This window comes from Cynocephalus volans, chromosome 8, assembly GCF_027409185.1.
Source record: "Cynocephalus volans isolate mCynVol1 chromosome 8, mCynVol1.pri, whole genome shotgun sequence".
Lineage (NCBI taxonomy): Eukaryota > Metazoa > Chordata > Mammalia > Dermoptera > Cynocephalidae > Cynocephalus > Cynocephalus volans.
In genome coordinates this window covers 111,985,924-112,006,856 of record NC_084467.1, presented here as the reverse complement: position 1 = coordinate 112,006,856, position 20,933 = coordinate 111,985,924, and the positions used below count along the sequence as shown (strand labels likewise).

Genomic DNA, 20,933 nt, shown 5'->3' with positions numbered 1-20,933 from the left:
CATATTCTCAGGTATATGGTGCCAGTGTACTGGGATCAATTGCCACCTGTCAGTAACAAGGCTCCAAGTGGAAGAATAAACATGGCTTGAAACTAAGCTGAGGAGTAGGCCAGCCCGTGGCTCACTCGGGAGAGTGCAGTGCTGATAACACCAAGGCCATGGGTTCAGATCCTATATAGGGATGGCCAGTTCGCTGACAACACTAAGCCAAGGGTTAAGATCCCCTTACCAGTCAAAAAAATAAATAAATAAATAAACTGGGGAGAATAGAATGTGTGTGTGTGTGTGTATTACTAAGTATTATTAGTAAATAAACTTAAAATAGAAAAGAAGGAAAAAATAAATGAACTGGGGATAATAGAGCTGGTAATAATGATTGTGATGGTGTGGTGTGTGGGGGAGTGGGGGTGGGGTTGTGAGAAAGGAGAGGGTGAAGAGAAGAAGAGAGCAACATAGACCTTGGTCTGTGTGAGTAGTCTATTTTAAGATCACTATGGGATAACAGATGACATGATCCTGTCTGGATTACTCTGATCCTCCTTTATCTCTCTCCTCAGCCCACTCGAAGTTCTGCGATGGCCTTCCAGATCCTGACCTTAGTCTCTTACTCTATGTCTTTTGCTCTTACAGGGGAGGAACAATGTCTCCTTGCAATTAGAGACTCCCAAAATAGCACAGCAATTTGATCTGGGGATATGGGGGAACTGTCAAGGACCATGAGTGACCTCCCCTCTTCACTGTTGCCCAAGCTCTCTGAATACCAGGAATCAAAATATAAAAGTCAACCAGTGGAGTTTGATCAGCATCCAGCATGGTCCTGGGCAGAGTAAGGGGGAAGCTGAAGGGCAACTAGGACCTCCAGGGGAAAACTGCCATTCTAGAAATGCCAAAGTACCCTGCTCTATTTCAATGTTTTCTCCTCCACTGTCCCTCCTCTTTTAAAACTCCAGTAGAGCTATCCAGAATGAGTGGAAAGTTTTAGGGTCAGAGAGAACTTCTCCCTTCCCCCACCTTCCATTGTCTAAAATCAGCCTCAGCTGTTCCCCCATTTTTTTTTTTTTTTTTGCTGGTGATGTCAGTCCATCAAAATGTCTTCACCCTGTGTTCCCCCAGGAGAACAATGATGGGGTGGAGGGAGCTAGAAAGACCATATTAGGAACAAGAGGTGGAGCTGCGAGCACAGATAAAGGCTCATGTCTGGGAGCTCCTAGTCACTAAGGCAGCAGCCCCTCCTTTCTTACCCTAGTCTCCAGTTCTCCAGTGTTCACAGGTGAACCCATCAACAACCACTGCTCATGATGGAGGCTATCAAGAAAAAGATGCAGATGCTGAAGTTGGACAAGGAGAATGCTCTGGATCGGGCAGAGCAAGCTGAAGCTGAGCAGAAGCAGGCAGAAGAAAGAAGTAAGCAGGTAGGCACTGGCATTGGTCTTTCTCACCTACTGGTGAAGACTATGAGATGGAAGGGAGCTTTCATGGGAACAGCAGTGATCACTGGTCCCAGCTCCTTCTTTGGATGGGAGGGACTCCCCAACTCTCACTGGAAGGGCAGAGGACATCTAGGGTATCTGCCTCAGACTGCCTTTCTGACCTTGGGAAAGTCAGTGGCCCCTTCTGAGCCACAGTGTGTCTGCTGGATTTAAGTAGACGTGGACCATGTTTTGAAAGAACCTCTGACTTCTAGAAGAAAAGGTAAGAATTTAGCATGCAGCATTTCTTTTCTCTTAAAAAGCATCACAGGCATATACACCCTTGGATATTTACCATCTAAGGGTCTTGGATGAACACCCAGAATGGCTTGGTCATCTTAGGGTTAGAGATTACAAAGTTACAAACAAAGCCATAGCATAACTCCTGGAGCAGTGGGCTGGAAATGGCTAGAGGGATGGCAACATGGAGGCTGGGCTCAGGGGTCTATCAGGGTTCAAGAGACCGGGATCCAAGCCTGCACTGTTGTATATGTATAAGGGTACTTCAAAAAGTTCATGGAAAAATAGAATTAAAAGATAATGTAAATCTTTCCATGAACTTTTTGAAGTGCCCTTGTAGTTTCTGTGTGTGACTCTCTGGGTTCCTGTAGCTGGAGGATGAGCTGGCAGCCATGCAGAAGAAGCTGAAAGGGACAGAGGATGAGCTGGACAAGTATTCTGAAGCTTTGAAGGATGCCCAGGAGAAGCTGGAGCTAGCAGAGAAGAAGGCAGCTGATGTGAGTATTAGAGAGATGGGAGATGGGTTTAATCTACACATATAGATTTTCATGTGAATATATGACTAAATTCCAAACACACATTGACATATACATACTTGTGGGTTTACAGAACGTAGACATATATACCCACATACATTTTTGCATATAAGCACATGCTGGTATAACCAGCATGTATTTTCTTTCCTGTAGATATGTAGAAGTCTCATTTTTGTCCTACTTTCAGCCCAGGAATTTAACTATCTTTCTCAGGACCTGGACAAAGGGAGGGAATTCCAAATCCAAACTACTACCACTTGTTCCACCTCCTCCCCCATGCCACATTCTTAGCTTCTGTGTCCAAGGCTTGGAATGTAGATATGTGTATTAATAGGGAACCTCTCATCTTTCAACTGTCCAACAAAGCCAGCTCAGATTTCACAATGTGAAACAAAGGTCACATTGACCCTGGCCCTATATGGGTTTATTTATCTTGGCCAATGTGGTCATCTGCCCTTATGCCACAAAGATGCCATAGGAAGCATCGCTCATAGGGCACAGAGAGGTCCTTAGAGTGCTAGACGATAATAGAAACTGAGAAAGAATCTTAGGGGGTAAAAGTATCACCACTGACCTTAGCTATGACGTTGAGTAAATTACTCAGCTTCTCTAGGGCTAAATTTTCCCATTAGAAAATGAAATAAATTCTCTTTTTCCACTTTATATTATCTAGTAATCACCTACATTTCCTTCATCTTCAACCTTGAAGTTTGCTGCAAATATAAATGAGATACTATATAGGAGAGTTTATTGGAAAAAAAGTACCATAGGAACCTTAATGGCAACAAAAGTATGTCCCAGTATTTATAGAAATACAGTTAATTCCCAGCAAACTGAGTTATTAGGAAAATAGGAGTATGTATTACTTAAAATCACATTTGGTTTTGGAAAATATCTAGAAGGACAGAGTGGACCATTCACAAATGCTTTTGGATACTCATATTTGGCCTCTCTACCATTTGGTTTCTGATCTTCTCTTTAGCTGTCCATTACCTTCAGTGGCCCTGGTAAGTGGTGACAGTTGAATATATGATGCAAGTTAGAAACACAAACTGCATAATATACATTATATACACTCATAGTTTCCAAAAACTTAGGCCACCATAGAGTATTAATTCTCTCTTCCTTGTTCAGTTTTGCACTAAAGGGGAAAAAAAATTCTCCCTTCTTGGAAAACTGCAAAAAAAGACAGGTTACCCCAGGGCTTTGGGCAAGTGCTTGAGTTGCCTAGCCTATGTTCCAAGTATAAATGGATCTCTCTGGTTCCAATATATGGATGTGAGGATAGAAATTTTCACAAATTAGCACAATGTCAGGTTAATAACAATTTTGTGAGATGTTTGGTAACAACTCTCCGGGAGAGTCCTCAGGCTGAAACAGTATGTGGCCTTGAGGAGTTGTTTCCAGCAGCAAAAAAAAGAACAAACAAGTCTAACCCAAGATCCTGGTGGAGGGAGAGGGATAAAGAGGTTCTAGACAATACATCAATATCATCAGTATCATTTCGAAGATAAAGGAATTTCCTGGGGTTTGATTCTGTCTGTCTTAAGCTGTTTTACACAAACCCGTCATCCCCCACATAGACACGGTATATTCAGTATATTCATTTGAAAGAAGCTTCCTCATATTTATACAGAAATTCACCAAAAACCATTTAAATATGTAAAGTGTGAGTTAAAAAAAAAAAACCAAAAACTCATTCAACCTTCTCTCCATTGTTAGCTTTCCCAACAAGTGAGCAAGTACCCTCAGAGATATGTATGAGAACAAGAAATAGGAGGGAAGGTTGTGGCCAGGAGGCAAAAGTTTGTTAGGTTGGGTTGAAATGAAAGCAGGAAGAAAGGTTTCTTTCCTCAAAGCTGGGGTCAACAAACTACCATCTGTGGGGTAAATCCTGCCACAGCCTGTTTTTGTAAATAAAATTTTATTGGAACATAGTCATGCTCATTCATTTACATATTGTCTACTGGCTTTCTCCCTACAACAGAGTAGTTGCTACAGAGAACCCACAATCTGTAAAGCCAGCAATATTTACTATCTGGCCCTTTACAAAAAAAAATTTGCTGATCCCTGCCTCAAAGGGTTAAAGAAGGAAAGCAAGCTGTTTATAGGAATTGGGAGATGCACTTAATTAAAAGCAGCAAGGTATAAAGTAGAAAGGAAGGGTTAGAGTCATCATCAGCATAACATACACAACTTTGTAGGGAGGATGCACTGTCCAATACAAAGGAAGTTAACAGCTCAGCTTCTGTCCTTGAGATTAATAAATAAGTAAACAGAGCATATTACCTTGATGTAGATATAAGGGGAAGAGAAGGATGAGGTAGTCAATAACTGCATGTTTACACAGTCAGTTCTGGTTATCTGATAAGCCTTTCTGGAAAATGTAGGATTTGCTGGGACTGCTTGAACAAAGAAATGACAAGGGTGTTGCAAGACCAGTCCAAACTCATTTTCTTCCTCCCTATGTGTGTAACATTCTTTTTTTTTTAATTGCGGAAAAATATACATATATGAAATTTACCATTTTACTTTTAAGTGTACCGTTCAATGGCAATAAGTATATTCACATTGTTGTGCAACCACCTCTACGGTCCTTTTAATCTGAGATGAAATCAGAAGCTGTTTAGGGAGAAACAAGGGGAAAGAGGAGTGCAATGGTTAGGACATAGAGTCACGTCACCCTTTTTTGGGGACAGGCAGTGGGAGGGATGAGGAGAGAAGGGACAGGGATGGACATGTACACCTGTTGTTACATCGTTGTATTGTTGGTCACCAGGAAAACAATAGCACTTGGGCCTCTTGCTGCCTATCCATCATGCTTCTAAAGGCCATCAGGAGTCAGTCCATCTGTTTCCCTGGACCAAGAGAAGATTATCTGTTCAAATCTACCAGCCTCAGGAATGCAGTGGTGCTCTTAACACCCCTTTGGTTTGTCTAGGCTGAGGTCTTCTGCTTCTTCACTATGGCACAAGGAGATGCAATAGTGCCCCCTGCTGATCAGCACCCAGATGGTGGAATCTCACTTTTGCTTCCACAGTCGCTCTGATCAGATTTCTCCAAAGCAAGTTGGAAAAATTCTTAGGCCATCAGGGTAGCGTTTACCGAGTCAGAGCCCTGTTCTTCCTTCCTATTTCCTTGGAGGAAAAAAAAGTGTACAGGTTAATCTACTGTGTGTCTAAGCTGTTTCTTTTGATAGTCTCACTGCTCAGTATTTCCAGAAAGAGATTGGAAGACAGAGCCTCTTGAGGGAGCATCTTCAGAACCAGACATTGAGGGCAGCAACTGTTTTGCCTACTATTCCTTTCAGAGGTTAGGATTCTTAATTCTAAAATCTGTTCCACGTCCTGATTCTCTAGGAGAAGAGAGCTGCACCAGAGGAGAGAGTTATTTTTATTTATTGGGAAGGTGGGAGGAATACAAAGAAATAAAAGGGAAGATAAAATTCTCATCTCTTTACTATTGTGTTTCCAGAAATCCTTCATGGCAGTGCCTGTAGGGGCAGTTTCTTTCTTTTCTTTATTTTTTTTGGGGGGTGGGCAGGGGCAGGGGCAGCTGGCCGGTACAGGGATCAAACCCTGGACCTTGGTGTTATCAACACCACACTGTAACCAACTGAGCTAACTGGCCAGCCCTGTAGGGGCAGTTTCTAATTCATAAATAGTTCCTTGGGGTACCTGAAAGCAGGAGTGGTGGAGAAGTTGCTGAATTCTAACACAGAATGGAGGCTCAATTCCACAGTACGGTTTTCCAGGCACTCACATCTTTCTGTTGCACAAAGGATCTGGTAATAGTGGTCTGTAACAAGATTCCCTCCTGATAAAATGGAGAGATAAAATATCTTCCTCATCTTCAAAAGGAATTGTAAGTGATGACTAAATTACCAAGTCCTGAATCGTTCTAAGGTTTGGAGGGGCTGGCAGGTTGGTTAATTGATGGCGCATATTGATTCTCAAAAGTAACGGGAAAATACAGGTATTCTGGATAGAACATAAGTTCAGAACTGATGCCAAATAGAGTGAGAACACTGCCAACTTGTCCATCTATTTTACCCTGATAGATGAGATGGAAGAGAACCTACCTGTGCAGACTCTGAAAGGAGGCTAGAGTGAGGCTCTTTTGAAGATGAGGCCCAGAAAGTCTTTTATGCTTTTTAGAACCTGGTGTCGTGGGATGAATGGAAGCAGAGACTTGTAGGATGTTTATATTGTGGAGAGAATACAAGGTGCCCTAGCGGGTAAGTACAGGCAAGTCGTCATTGGGGGACTGAGGGGTCAAACGCGGGAGTGTACGATCGGCACTGTACTTGTACATGGGCCAATCATTGTGAGCCTGCTGGGCCGGAGAGGCTAGACGACTACGCGCCTCCCAGTTACCATGGTAGCTCCCCCTTCCCAACCCCGCCCCTTTAGGGGCCCAAGGAAAGGCCGGGAGTGGTCGCCTAGAGCTACTGGGAGACCCGCCCCTCGCTCCCAGCCGGGGCTCTCCCTCCAGTGGACTACCTTCCCGCCTGCCGGGCGGTGAGAGGGCGCCGTAGCGGAGGCGTCACATCCGGGAGGGTGGGCGAGTTCCGGTATTTCAGGGCGGGGCAGGCGGAAGTAGGGGTGAGAAGCGGCTGCAAAGCTGAGTGGAGGAGGCAGGAACCGGAGCGCCTGCAGGGTGGGAACCATGGCCGGGATCACCACCATCGAAGCGGTAAAGCGCAAAATCCAGGTTCTCCAGCAGCAGGCCGATGATGCAGAGGAGAGGGCCGAGCGCCTTCAGCGGGAAGTGGAGGGAGAAAGGCGGGCCCGGGAACAGGTACGGAGAGAGCTAGGCTCATGAGGGAGGGGCAGGCGCTGGATCAGCCCGGACTCCGAATAGGATTCCTTTTGCTGTGGAGCACGGTTCTCTGGGGGCCAGAAGGCTCGGAGATGAAGTTAGAACCCGGAGGGTTGGTGGGGCTCAGCTCCGGTAGGACAGTTAACGAGCGAGAGAGGAACTGGGTGCTTGAGCGAGCAGGCTTGACCTTTGAAGGAACTGAGCCACACGGGGCCTGGGGAGTGGTTTTCCTCCTCCGCTTTTCTCCCAGCTCATTCATTCAGTTCCTCGGAGTCGGGCGCGGCCGGGGGAGGGTTTCGGCGGCTTCTTCCTCCCCCACTTCCCCACGAAGGGTAGGGTAGACTTTGCTCTCGCTTGAGGTTTGCGGCCCAAGGGGTAAGAGTGGGTGCGTGTTTCTCAGGGCCGAATTGTCTGTAAAAGCGTGAAGGCTGAGAGGTGGGAACCGCCGGAAAGCCCCCGGCCTGGCCTGCTGGCAGCTTTTCCGCTCCCTCCTCCTGCTCAGGAAATGAGGCAGCAGTCGGCAGAAAGGAAGCGCGGTGCCCTCCCTCCCTGGAGGAGCTTGAGGCCACAGCACCGCCTCCCATCCTCCGGCCTGGGGCCTTTTCCTCTCACGGGGAGGAGGTCTTGTAACTGCTACACCCACTCTCTCAGTCGAAGTGAAGCGGGAGGGGAGGAGATGGTATTTCTTTCCCTACGTTGGTGCAAATGTGGGAGCCAACCAAACTTGCCTGGCCCTACCCATGATGACCTAGAAGGCAGGAACTTCTGCCACATTTAGGCCTTTATTGCTAAAGTGTAATCAGTGCAAAGCTGAACTGGTTAAGAACATTTCTTACAAGCAGAGCTGATGAGCGAGTGTATGGTAGAAAATCAGATGACGTGCCAATCTCAAGGTTTCTGATTGACCTGGGCACTGTGGTGTATAGAGACAGAATAATGAGTCTTGGGTAGCTCTGGTGATGTTCCTCCGCTACTTTCCCACTTATCCAGTACAGTGCTTTTTAAAAAAAAGTTCAATAGACACTTGTTCACCTGAAAGTTGGAACATACAATGTTGGTGGAATGAACAAGTTGGAACATAAAATGTTGGTGGAATGAATGGTGATTCTTGAGATTTTTGGAAACCGCTTTCAGTTTAGAAGTGGTCGACTAGTTTTGGTAAGCCCTAGGGTGCAGCTTAGTGGGTTGGAGCTGATCGGAGTTAAGGCTTTAGTTTTGGAGTATCTTGAGACTAGAGAGTAAAATAACTGTTGCTAAAATTTGAAGACCTGATGAAAGAACTCTTGTGGTTTATTGGTGTTCTTTGTTGTTCTTTCCCTTGGTAAGTTTTTTTTTTTTTTTTTTTCTTTTCGGAGTGACTGAGAATTAATATTTTTTATGGGTAGAGGGGTAGAGTTTGGAAAAGGTGGGGGAGACAGCTGTCCTCCTGCTTAATACTTAAAGGTTGTTAGAATACTTATTTTTAGGGCCGGCCCGTGGCTCACTTGGGAGAGTGTGGTGCTGATAACACCAAGGCCCCGGGTTCGGATCCCATATACGGATGGCCGGTTTGCTAACTGGGTGAGCGTGGTGCTGACAACACCAAGTCAAGGGTTAAGATCCCCTTACTGGTCATCTTTAAAAAAAAAAAAAAAAAAGAATACTTATTTTTATAACTGGGTATGGAGATGCTGGGAGCTTCTGGTCTTCCCCTTTTCCGGGTGGATTTTTCCTTTGTTCAATATGCCGGCAACTTCTAATTATCAATTCAACTGAGGTGGACTGGCTGGCTGACTCTTTATGTCTAGTGACACTTCTTATCTCCTTTATCTAGAGACCAGATAGCCATAAAGGGGAAGACAGAGGATGGCCAAAGGAACTGGTCATGTGTTGAGCTGCAATCTTAGGCTCAACATTTAAATATGGGCATCCTAGGAGTAGTTCTAGGGTGGATGATGTACCTCCTCTGCCAGGATTTGATTTTCCTCGTAGGAAAATTTGGCTTCTTTCACCCTTGGGGATTGGGCTGATAGGCTGCAGCATGAGCAGTTTCAGATGTTTCTTAAGCTACGTACTCACTCAGGGGCAGAGCCTGCCAAATTTGCATAGTTAGCTAAGGTCTAGTGAGGAAGTCCTCAGAATGGGGAAGTAGGATGATATTTAAATATTGATGAAATTAGTATCTTCTTCTCCCCAGCTTGAAGAAGCCTAATCTTTTGACTTTCTGCTCTAGTGAACTTTGAATCCCTACTGAGGAGACACCTTTGGGAAGCAAGGGGGTGCTTGTTATTCTTTTAGGGCATACCTGTTGTCCTCTCAAGCTAGAAGCTCAGTACTCCCTGATGGTATCGCATGCTGTTAGTAGGATTGTCATTTGATTATTTCCTGGTTTCTTTGTGAACGTCTAAGTCACCCTTGTTGGGAAGTTGGATGAGTCCAAAGCCTACACACTGGAGTTGTTGTGGATCCCTCTTTCTCTTCTGCTCTTGGCCTGGAGATTGACCTTTGTTTTTATAACTTAGCACCTTGTCAAATCCACTTTCAGTTTTAAGTTTCCTTTGCAGTTCAGGCTAAATGTAAATACAGATGGCAACATAATATTTGAATGCAGTCTTTTTCCTTATCCATTTTTTTGTTGTGGTGACGGTGGTGATGGTAAAAATATACATGACATAAAATTTACCTTTGTAACCATTTTTAAGTGTATGGTTCACCTTACCTGTTTTAAATACCTCTCTCCTAATTTTCCCTGGTAATTTTCTCTTTTATTTTTTTCTGGTCTAAAAAGCTTAGGAGCACTATTGAGGGAATGTGGGCTTTGAACAGCAGTTTTGATTCTGGCCTTAATCCCAAATTCCTAGTTTCTGGAGGGGGTTATTAGAATGTCTATTGTGTGGTTCCTTCCTATTTGTAGGGTATGGTGGACTAAACAACAGACTTTATCACCTTTCTTTGCTTTAGATTTGCTTTCCTGCTGCTTACCTTTCTCTTTCCCGGAGCACACACATGTGGGAGAGGCAAATAGCACTTTGCTCTGAGTGCCTCCACTTAGGCTCCACCTTTGTTTACTCTGAAGCAGATAGCTCTGCTCCCTTCCTGCTAACTTGCCTCCCTCCCTCTTGGTAAAATTTAAATTCACCAAGGACATGGTATCTCCAAAGGTAGAAGCATTTGTGAACATAGTGAACTCCTTTACTCACAGGTCTCAAGCCTTACTTTTCTAGTGTTCTTTGTGCTTTGAGTTTCATCTGTGGCTTTTATCTAAAAAGAGAAACCCCAGTGTGGCAGAATGCCAGATTTAGGTTAATCCCCTTCTGTTCTTGGCCCTGTTCTCTCTCTGTGCACCAGTGCCCTGTCAGTTTCTTGCTTTGAGGGGTGTGGCATACTTGGGGAATCTCTGGAGTGAAAGACAGTAGCATTTAAACCAAGCTCATGTCATAGCTGAAGCTGTTGGCAATCATCTTCTAATGTGACTAAATTGCTTCTGCATTCCACTCCCGCTCCCCAAGATCTTTGCCTCCTGGGCAGTGGAGAATCCTATTACCTGAAGGGAAGGACCTCAGAGTACGTATGTCTTCCAAGCTGGGCAGAGGTGGGTAGCCTGAAAAACCAAAACCACATCAGGGTAGGCATGCTAAAACCTAGGATGATTACAGAAGCACAGAGCTTAATGTTTCTCAGCATCATGGGTGGTCTGGTCTGCAGAAGGTAGCCCTGTTCAATTTCTTGGTACTATGTTATTGACCTGAAGGGAAAGGCATGTGCATAGGCTCTGGTTTGAAGGAAAAGCCAGGTTGTCATCCTTATTCCTTTAAACAGAGTATCAGATCTTGATTCTGCAGGCTTTTGTTTCATTGTAAAGAGAACTGATCCTCTGGGAGGAGAGAAAAGAGAACAGTCTCAGTGTACTCTGGTCTCTGAAGCTTTTGCTGGGACTCCTGTCTTGGGTTCTGCTTTGGACACAGGCTTGTTCATGTGCGCTTGCTCTTGTGAGGGCACCAAGATGTGTTTTCACCTCCTCCCTTTTCAGCCTTGTGAAGAATTCTACTGAAAATCCTGATTTGTGGGAGAAACTGCCTGAGCCAGCTTGTTGTCATGGAAACTGTACACTCCCACCCCCATAGCCTGTTATCTGGTGAGCTGGATGAGGACTTACATGTCATGAGTTTCCTTCACATCTAGTTCCTTTTTTTTTTTTTTTTTTGAGTTCTGGGCATCTGAAGGGGGTTAGTAAATCGTTGTACTGGCAGTGTTTCATAGTTCTTGCCTGATAGCCTGACTTGCTGTTGACTGACTGGCCTTGTTTGATTTGTGAGGATAAATGTGTGTTGTCCTAGGGGACATCCGTTTTCCTAGAAGAGACAAAACTAGAGATTACTTGTCTTTGTGGTGTTTTGAATAGAACAGGTAGAGATACAAATGCTTTCTTAGTTATTTCAGCCTATGTGGACTTTTAGATTTTCTTTTTGTGTAGTCTGGTGGGTACATTATAGACCCAGTCCCCCACTCCCCTTCCCAGACCCTTGAACCTCCAATGTTTGTATGTGGAAGTTTTTGTGCCAGTCATGATTGTTAACAGGAGTCTTTTGGGCTATATCCCTCTCCATAGGGGCTGGTGGCCCAGATTATTTCTGTAGCTGCCCCCACCCGTGCCCGCCAGGAGGAAATCAGGGTAATAGAATTCAGGTGCAATCTGGGCTGTAGAAGAGAGATCGTGTTTACCAGGCACTTGGATAAGCATCTGAATTGGATGGTGTGCAAGACAGATTAAATTCTTGTATGGTTGTGGCAGTCAGCATACTACCACCAGTAAAGGTGAGGGACGGGGGAGAAGGCAGTCATAGGAAGGAGGCTTTTCTGCCGTTAGAATTTATCCATACCAAGGTCAAGTGTTCAGATCCCTATACCTGCCAGCCACCAAAAAACAAAACAAAACAAAAAAAGAATTTATCCATGTGCAGGTTGTTCCCTCCTTTCCTTCATTTCTTATTCCATTGCCAGGGAAGCAGCATGGGTTTACTTTGGCTCTAGCCTGTACTTTATTGCAGCGTGAAGGTCAGGAAGAGGACTTTCATAAGCTTTATTGGAGGGTGAAGCTAGAGGATGACTAGAGGAAAAGAAAGAAGACAGTCTAGAAATTTGGAGGAGAAATTTGGAGGAGTGGTGGTAGGTGGGGGTAGACATGTTATCTTCTGCCCACAGTTGTGTGTGTGTGTGTGTGTGTGTGTGTGTGTGTGTGTGTGTGTGTGTGTGTGTGTGTGTGTGTGTGTGTGTGTGTGTGTGTGTGTGTGTGTGTGTGTGTGTGTGTGTGTGTGTGTGTGTGTGTGTGTGTGTGTGTGTGTGTGTGTGTGTGTGTGTGTGTGTGTGTCGGTGTCGTAGGCCTTGACCGCGCTCAGCCAGTGAGCGCACCAGCCATCCCTATATAGGATCCGAACCCGTGGCGCTGTGCTGCGCTCTCCCGAGTGAGCCACAGAGTCGGCCTTGCCCACAGTTTTTTTTTTCTTCTAATGTCATCAAAGCAGATAACGTCAGCCAGAAACAGCTCTTCATTGTCAACTTTAAAAAGGGGTAAAGGGGCAAGTTGAAGGAATGGGGGATAGGTATAGATATAATAGATTACATATAGATTTGTATTATAAAAATAAAATATATAAATATATATAATATATATAAATATATATATTTTTCCCCTCTTTCCCATCAACAAACTCCCATATGTTCTATAGGAAGTGTTTTAAAACTCAGTTCCTTGCCTGGCTCAGTGATAGTACCACCCCCTTTCTGGACTCAGTTCAAATTCCTGAGTCAGAAAAGGTGGCCAGTGAAGGGTTCCCTCTGACTGAGCTCTGGCTTGGAAGTGTGTCTCACCCTCAGCAACTTTCTTTCTTTTTATATGTATATATGTATAAAATCATGTCTGCTAGATCTTTTAGTATCTGAGCTAAGACAACTTCTACCTTGGTCTCTTAACAGTAGTCAACCCCAACTTATGTGGTAGTTAGTTCTTTTCACCATGCTTCTGCTTCTCTTTCTGTTCTTTCCTTCAAATGCAGGCTGAGGCTGAGGTGGCATCCTTGAACCGTAGGATCCAGCTGGTTGAAGAGGAGCTGGACCGCGCTCAGGAGCGCCTGGCCACTGCCCTGCAAAAGCTGGAGGAAGCGGAAAAAGCTGCCGATGAGAGTGAGAGGTGTGTAAGGGTGATCCTGATGCAGTATGGATTTCAAAAGACATTCAGAATGGCTCTGATCAAGATTTCTTTATACACCTGTTTTAAAAAATAGTAATCTGTATCTTACAGGATCTTCTTTCCTTCTGTCCTGCATATTCTCTCCCCTTGAAGACAGAGAGAATAAGGGTTGCTTGATGCTGTGACCCTTTTATAATTTGTATTTCTCTATAAATTGATCTTTTGATCCTTAAAACGAGTTCACCAATATGGCTTCCACTTTGTGGATCATAAACTTCCATTTGTGAGATTAATCCCCCTAAAGCAGAGGTTCTCAAATTGAGTTCCCAGACCAGCAGCGTCAGCAGTACCTGGGATCTTGGTAGAAATTCAAATTCTCAGCTCCTACCCCTGATCTACTAAATGAGAAACTCTGGAGGTGGAGCCCAGCAATCTGAGTTTTTATAAGCCCTCTCAACCCTGGCTGCATTATTAGAATTATGGGGATGGGGGTTCACTGGGGAGTTTAAAAATAAGTGGATGCTTGGATCCCACCCCATTTCAATTAGAGTCAGTTGAAAGAGGGGCATGGGCATTGCTGTTTTTAAAGTTTCTCACCTAATTTTAATATATGGCTAGTGTTGAGAACTGCGGCCTGTGAACGAAATCCAAGTCATTTTTTTGAAAATAGCCATTTGGCTCTTTGCCACATGTGAGTTAAACTAGAATAGAGGTGCATGATGATTTGTGTGGGATTGAACTAAGCCTTTTCAGAATTAAAAAATGCCCTGCTGGGATGCATTAACACAGTGTAGTTATGAAAGTGAATGAGACAGCTATGTACAGAATAGCGTCCAAATTATGGAAAGTGAGGAAAATAAGTTGCAGAACGGTATAGTATATATGATTCCTTTGGGGAAGTTGGGATGGGAGTTATTGCATATATCTTCCTTTTTAAAATATGTATTTATTTTTATTTTTATCTTACTCTTTAGTATCTTTATTGCATGTATCTATATAAAACATTTCTGGAAGGGTTATTAAGGAAGAGATTACCTCTGATGAGCAGGACTAGAAGTGGGAAGGGAGACTTTTTATTTTATACCCTCAGACTATAACTTAAATATTTAATTTCTTAATAAGCATGTATTATTTTTGTAAGAAAAAGTTTCAAGTGAAGCAGCTAACCTAAGGCGTGAGAATGGTGCTATATGACTTTCATTTGAGTGGCAAACAGAGAGGAATGGGGTTTAATTTAAGGTCCCTTGGAATGGAGCTGATGACAAACTCATTGCCACTCTTGTCCTGTTTCTGGCAGAGGTATGAAGGTTATTGAAAACCGGGCCTTAAAAGATGAGGAAAAGATGGAACTACAGGAAATCCAACTCAAAGAAGCTAAGCACATTGCAGAAGAAGCAGATAGGAAGTATGAAGAGGTAAGTCGCCTTCTGCTTACAGCTCTTCAGTGCCTTCAGGTTTCTGCAGAGAATTCATGAAGGAAATGGCTCCTTTGCTTCTCTGAGCTGTGCCTGGATCTTTTTCTGTAGGTTGCTCGTAAGTTGGTGATTATTGAAGGAGACTTGGAACGCACAGAGGAACGGGCTGAGCTGGCAGAGTCGTAAGTATTTTGCTCCTCAAATCTTGTCATACCATTCTGTCTCTTCCCCTTTGGCTTGGTCACTAATATGAACGAACTAGCATTCCTTCAACCTTGTTAAACAGGGCCTAGGGAGTGGGAGTTACAGTGCTTTTTTATGCCCTAAGAATGTCTTTGGGCTTCCTTACTCTCTTGACTTGATTATTGACAGGTCATAATGAGGCTTCCTTATTTTTTGTTGAGAAAATTGACAAATTAAGGGAAAATAAAGATTAATAGATGGTGAACAGTTAACTGGAAAACCCTACTGGGTCCTTCCATCTGGGGTCTATTTGTCCTTGAGGCATTGAAATGGCTATACTGATTTAAGATCTAGTCTCTGTTTTTACCACTTTGCTGCCAGTCTGCTGGTGAACTTTAAAGCAGGGGCAGATATTAACTGCTCACCCATTGGCACCTTCTGGGCCTTGTATAACAAAGTCAGTGCTGATGCACATATATTTGTTCTTCCTTTGCATTCCCCTCTCCCAGACATGACATATCATGACCATGGTGGTGTTTTCTTCCCATTTTTTGAACTTTTTTTTTTTCGTTTTGCTGCTTATTTTCTTGCTGTGTTCCTTTTTGACATTTCTCCCTCCCCACAACCTGGCTTGTGCCATCCCCGTGACTCACTAACAGCCGTTGCCGAGAGATGGATGAGCAGATCAGACTGATGGACCAGAACCTGAAGTGTCTGAGTGCTGCTGAAGAAAAGGTACTAACCATTAAATCCACGGAGAGGTTATATGTATGATGTGGTTCTGTTTGGTTTTGTTTTTGTTTTGCAGCTCCCTCCCTCTCCACTGGTTGATTTGTTGAGTGCTTTCTCATCTCTTCATGGAATGCTCCTTTCATTTCCACTTAAGTGGCACCTTTCATCTCTTCTTTCCTAGTTGCTTCACTGCCTTTCCACAGGGTCTCTCCTTCCCTTGGGCGATTTGGGGGACTATTTGGGTTTGGCATCCATTTCCACCTCCACTCCAGGTAGCAGTTATGACTTGTTCCTGGTAGTGATTTCTCTCAAGTACTCGTTCTTTATTAGTGTCCAAACATTCTGAGCCCAGGAGGGTCTAGCCCCTGACGTGTTCAATGGTAGAGGGAGGAGGGTTGTTGATGGCTTGTGCAGGTTACCTGGGAGCTTCTCTTCCCCAGTATGCCTTCCAACTCTCTACATATAGGTTCAATTCACGTCTGTGTGTCTCTCTCTCCCTTTTTTTATTCTCTTCCTCTTCCCCTTTCTTCTCCTGCGGTATTTGTAATATTCACAGTAAGTGTTCTGAGCTGGAGGAGGAGCTGAAGAATGTCACCAACAACCTCAAGTCTCTTGAGGCTCAGGCGGAGAAGGTAGGGGCTGGTTTGTGAAAGTGACAGGCTTTGGGGCCTGGGCCCAGCCCTGCCCTTGATGAAAGACTGGAGACATCTGTTCCCTGTGTAATCTAGTGATAAGTGTACCCTTCTTACCTACCTACCCTCTATCCAGATTCTGGGTTTAATGCTAATTTCTGTGCACTGTGATTGCTTTAGTTAAAATAACTTCATGGTCTCAAGTGCCTGGAATCATGTACTCCTCAATCTGTTACTGCTGTGCTGAAAGGGAATAATCAGGGACCCTAATTAGACTTTTTGGCAGACAGATGGGGACAACAGATAGAATCAGTTCTGAGACCTAATGAGCAATCAAGACAGATGACGTCTCTTTATCATCCTGTGAGACTGTTTCAGTCATGTGGCCTTGGGGTATCACTACTGCTCATTAAGCAGGAGAAAGGAAAAAACCCTCTTTGGGTTGATTTGAATAAGATCAAAGCTTAGGTCCATTTTAAAAATAAAGGTCCTGGAGGATTCTAATTTGAGGGTATCATGACTCTAAAGACATAGATTTTTGGATTTTAAGGACCTGTTATCTAGACTTGGACCTTGCTTTTATTCTTGGACCATTCAGAATATTAAATCCAAGAGGATATTCAATGTAAGAGTAAATGTAGGGAGAAATTGTCTGTGTGACTAATTTCTACTCTGAAATTTTTATTCTGCTTCTCTTATAGTACTCTCAAAAAGAAGACAAATATGAGGAAGAGATAAAGATTCTTACTGATAAACTCAAAGAGGTGAGCTGAGGGGATTGAAGGGAAGGACCAAAACATTTACAGGTACATAAGGCATTAATGTGCACTTAGACTGGTTGGCTTTGATTCTCAAAGGTCTAGAAGTAGAAGGTGGAAGAAATAGAGACCCTTCTCTTCTTTGTCATTGTCTCTGATTCTGACTGGTTTCATATTTCCCCCAGGCAGAGACCCGTGCTGAGTTTGCTGAGAGATCAGTAGCCAAGTTGGAGAAGACAATTGATGATTTGGAAGGTATGGATCCTGGGAGAGTGATTAAAATAAACAAATATAGAGGAAGACCTTGCCCATTAACCTCTTTTCCTGTACACCAAAGGGAGTTGGTAGTGCCACAGCTAGGTGAAGTGGTCAAACCTTAGAACTGGATTTTTACTTTTAATCTTTCCCTTTGGTAAGATGTTACCTCCTTTCCTTTGAAGACTGGTAATGGCTGCACTTACCTCCAATTTAGCAGTCTTAAATCTTTAGTCTGTGGGTTGAAATGGAAGCCATGATTTCAGAAGGCAACAAAGATGCATGCTACCCCATGGCTGCTTTTGGCAATCCTGTTCACCATTCAAGTTTCAGGGCACTTCTCCAAGAGATGAAGCTGTGGAATAACCATGTCTCAGAGCTGACCAATGTCAGGGGCTTTCTAAATACTTCCTGTTCCTGCAATTTGGCAACTGTGTCCACCCTGACAAGGGAAAAGCGTCCTTTGCTTTGAGAACTCTGATATGTTCCTTTGATATGCTCTTGGTAGCAAGACGTTCTTTGGAAGAGTTTGGGAAGGCAGCCTGTGGAGCAAGGGGGCCATGAACAGTAGTCAAACTTGGTAGGCAGAAAAAAAGTGTCTGAATGTGGATGCGTACTATTTTTTTTGGTAAGTGTTATCATTGCTAGGAATTGGGTTAACTGGGTGGGAGTGGCATCCTCTTGAGTGCCTTACTAAATAGAATTTTCTAGTCAGGACTGTGCCCAGGTTCTCAACCCTTGCTGCAATCCCTTAGAGGCATCAAGAAGTGCAGCTAGTCTAGGAGACAGTGGATCTAAAAATGTCCAGTCATGCTACCAGGATAGATGTTTTCCTAACTGTGGTGTTAGACCCACGGTCTGTCACACTTTTCCTAATTTCTAATGATTCCCTCTCTTCATCTGCTTCTGATACCTTTCACTCTGTCCCCTCGTTCCTCCCTGTGGTTCCTGTGCCTGTCCAGATGAGCTCTATGCCCAGAAACTGAAGTACAAGGCCATTAGCGAGGAGCTGGACCACGCCCTCAATGACATGACTTCTATGTAACTATCTGACAGCAGAGTGGGGCGGGGATCTTGGCTTGTTGGTGGGTGGGGGTACAGGCTGTGTGTAGTGTGCTTTGGTTTTGTCCTTTGGAAACTAGAATCTCTACCCTTGTCTTTCAAACATTGGTGCTGGTTACTCGTTAGGCAAAAGCTGGGGAGGCATTTAATTTTGGATGAGTGGTGGAACCCTGATGTACATGTAATTTTTATACTTGGTAGTAGTCTCTTCATTATGCTGTTATTTTTCTATTTGTTTCTCAAATCTAGTCTTCTCAGAAGGGACACTGCTAGTAGAACCCTTACAGTTAAGGAAATAAGGCCCAGAGAACCAGTAATGTGGGCCCTAACACATCATAACAAAATTCAGACCTCCTGGGTGTATTTGATTTGTGTCCTGATATTAAAATTCAGGGGAAACACCCAAGATGGGAAGTACCAAATTAATCTGAAAATTGAGCTGTCTCAGAAGCAAGCCAAGTAGTAAACAGCACCAAAAAGAGTTGTTGGGGACTTCTGTTTGCGGTGGATCCCTGATCCTCAATGCTAATCTGCCTCTTTGTATCTTTCCTGCTAATCCTAAAAGGAAGTCAAATGTCTCAGGATGTAGTGTCTGGGTCTCTTTTATCATTCCTGCTGCCACCTCTTCCTTTCTCCCAAGTTGCTATCTAGATTGATGCTAATCCTTCTCACCTGGAGTATCCTTACTTTTTCATACAGATAATTATCATCGTTTCTGCTCTGTTCTGGATCTGCCCCCTTTCCTCGGGGAACACAACGCCCCACTCATTCTGGATTCCATTTGGGTCAGCCTCGCTGGTCCACAAGGCATTAGGATGGGGGGGAGCACAAAGCAACTTATGTATTCTCTTCCACCCCCACCCCAAATTAAAATGTTAAGCTGCTGGAAGCCTCATGTCACCCTGCATTTGTGTCATTGACAAAGCTGCTGCTGTCCCTAAGAGGGAGCCTTGGGGTTGGATGTGGGGAACAGCTATCTTAGGCTTCCCCTTCTATGATTTACATAATCAAAGCCACTTTTGTGTGTGTCTATTTTTTTCTTGACATTTAAACTCAGCTGATCAGAGTCTGTCAGAGTGGTGAAACTAGTAGAGGTTCCTTAGAGTAAGGATTCTAGTCTTACTCCTCAAGATGAATGAGATCATCTAAGTTACTTACTTCCAGGTTCTTAAATCATCCTGCCTGGAATGTTTCCATCCTCTCTCCAGGTCCTCCTCCTTAGTAAGATTGAGAGCTCACTGTAGTGATTCCCAATACATATCCTCTACACTTTTACCAGTGGTTCAAATGGTGCATCCTTAGGACACCCAGTGGATCCATATATATTACTGCTAAAATTGACTAATTGTATCATCTCAAATAACAGAAAAATACATATTGGATAGAATTCTCAACAATTTTTTATATTTTCTTTTTTTCCTTTTTAAAAAAAATTTGGCCACTCACTGTTAGGGGGATCCAAACCCTTGATTTTGGGATTATAACACTGTGCTCTAACCCACTGAGCTAACAGGCCAGTCTGCATTTTCTTCTTCTTTTTTTTTAATTGAAGCATAGGTGATTATACATATTTGTGAGGTACAAAGTACATTTTCTTTAAACTTTTCTTACATATTTGAGGCTTGCTACTGTTTGCCTACTGGGACATAAGGCAAGTGAAAAATTATTGGAAAAATGAAAACCACCAATCATTCGTATGTCGAATTACCATGCACATGGGGTAATGATTTGTTTTATAATAAATTTCTGCTAATAAAATCATTCCTGGTTCATAATGTGGAATTAAATATCAACATTTCAAAAACTCCTTTCCAGTTTACACAGCAGAGAGAGTTCAATTTGAATAGTGTAGCTGTCAGTTGGACTAGTCTAAGCACCTGAGTGTTGTTCACTTAGTACTTCAGTTTCTCCACCAAGTATGTACTTAAAACTTGCTTTTCATTTAAACATATATAGCAGGGATAGCTTGTTTATCTCATTTGCTTAGAGTGTGGTGTTATAACCCCAAGGCCAAGGATTTGAATCCCCTTACCAGCCAGCTACCAAAAATAATAATAATAATAATGATGATGATGATAAACAGTTATGGCCGGGTAGAGAAATTTTCCCTAATCTAAAACTTTAAGTCTCATATCAATTCGGGTTTCTTTCTGTCCATACCATTTCTTCCTGCCACATAGCCTTTGAGATTAAGGTACAGATTCATCTATTCACCTTCTATAGAAGATAACCAATAAGTGTCAGCTGAGTAAATGGTATAGGGCACGAGGATGGGGACAGAAATAAACATGGAGGCACCATCACTATCCCTGCTTTCAAGTTGCTCAGAATTTAGTAGGAGAGAGAACATACATAAAGCTAAAGTTACCGTGTGGTGAGTGCCACAAACAGGGGGAAGAGATGGATTGCAGTGGGTATGATAGGAAAGACTCATGGAACAAGGCATGTAGTGGGTACTTAAACATGTTAAAACTTGCTTCTTCATTTTCATTGGGTTCTAAAAGATTGGATTTTTGACGAGTGTAGTTGGGTTGAGGGATAGTAGATGTTGAACATTTCAGTTAAAGAGAAACAAAGTAAAGGCATAGATAGAAATAAGAAGGACACAGCTATAAAGGTAGATTTAGATAATAGAGGACAGATGTGCGCTAAGATCAGGCTGGG

General features: G+C 43.4%; 1 protein-coding gene across 1 annotated transcript; it reads left to right on the top strand.

The window, feature by feature from the left end:
* The first annotated feature begins 1,195 nt into the window (after positions 1 to 1,195).
* On the top strand, positions 1,196 to 19,158 carry TPM3 (tropomyosin 3). The gene is made up of 10 exons (XM_063104417.1): positions 1,196 to 1,412; positions 2,081 to 2,206; positions 13,099 to 13,232; positions 14,530 to 14,647; positions 14,759 to 14,829; positions 16,119 to 16,194; positions 16,896 to 16,958; positions 17,138 to 17,207; positions 18,170 to 18,248; positions 18,969 to 19,158. Exons 1-10 carry the CDS (start codon positions 1,296 to 1,298, stop codon positions 18,970 to 18,972), a joined length of 858 nt encoding a protein of 285 aa, XP_062960487.1. The 5' UTR covers positions 1,196 to 1,295; the 3' UTR covers positions 18,973 to 19,158.
* Positions 19,159 to 20,933: the final 1,775 nt, after the last annotated feature.

Excerpts from the sequence above, each read along its gene's own strand:
- TPM3 (XM_063104417.1), top strand. The coding sequence starts at position 1,296 with ATGATGGAGGCTATCAAGAAAAAGATGCAGATGCTGAAGTTGGACAAG. Across the intron at positions 1,413-2,080 it reads CAGAAGAAAGAAGTAAGCAG|CTGGAGGATGAGCTGGCAGC; the intron begins GTAGGCACTGGC and ends GGGTTCCTGTAG. Across the intron at positions 2,207-13,098 it reads CAGAGAAGAAGGCAGCTGAT|GCTGAGGCTGAGGTGGCATC; the intron begins GTGAGTATTAGA and ends CTTCAAATGCAG.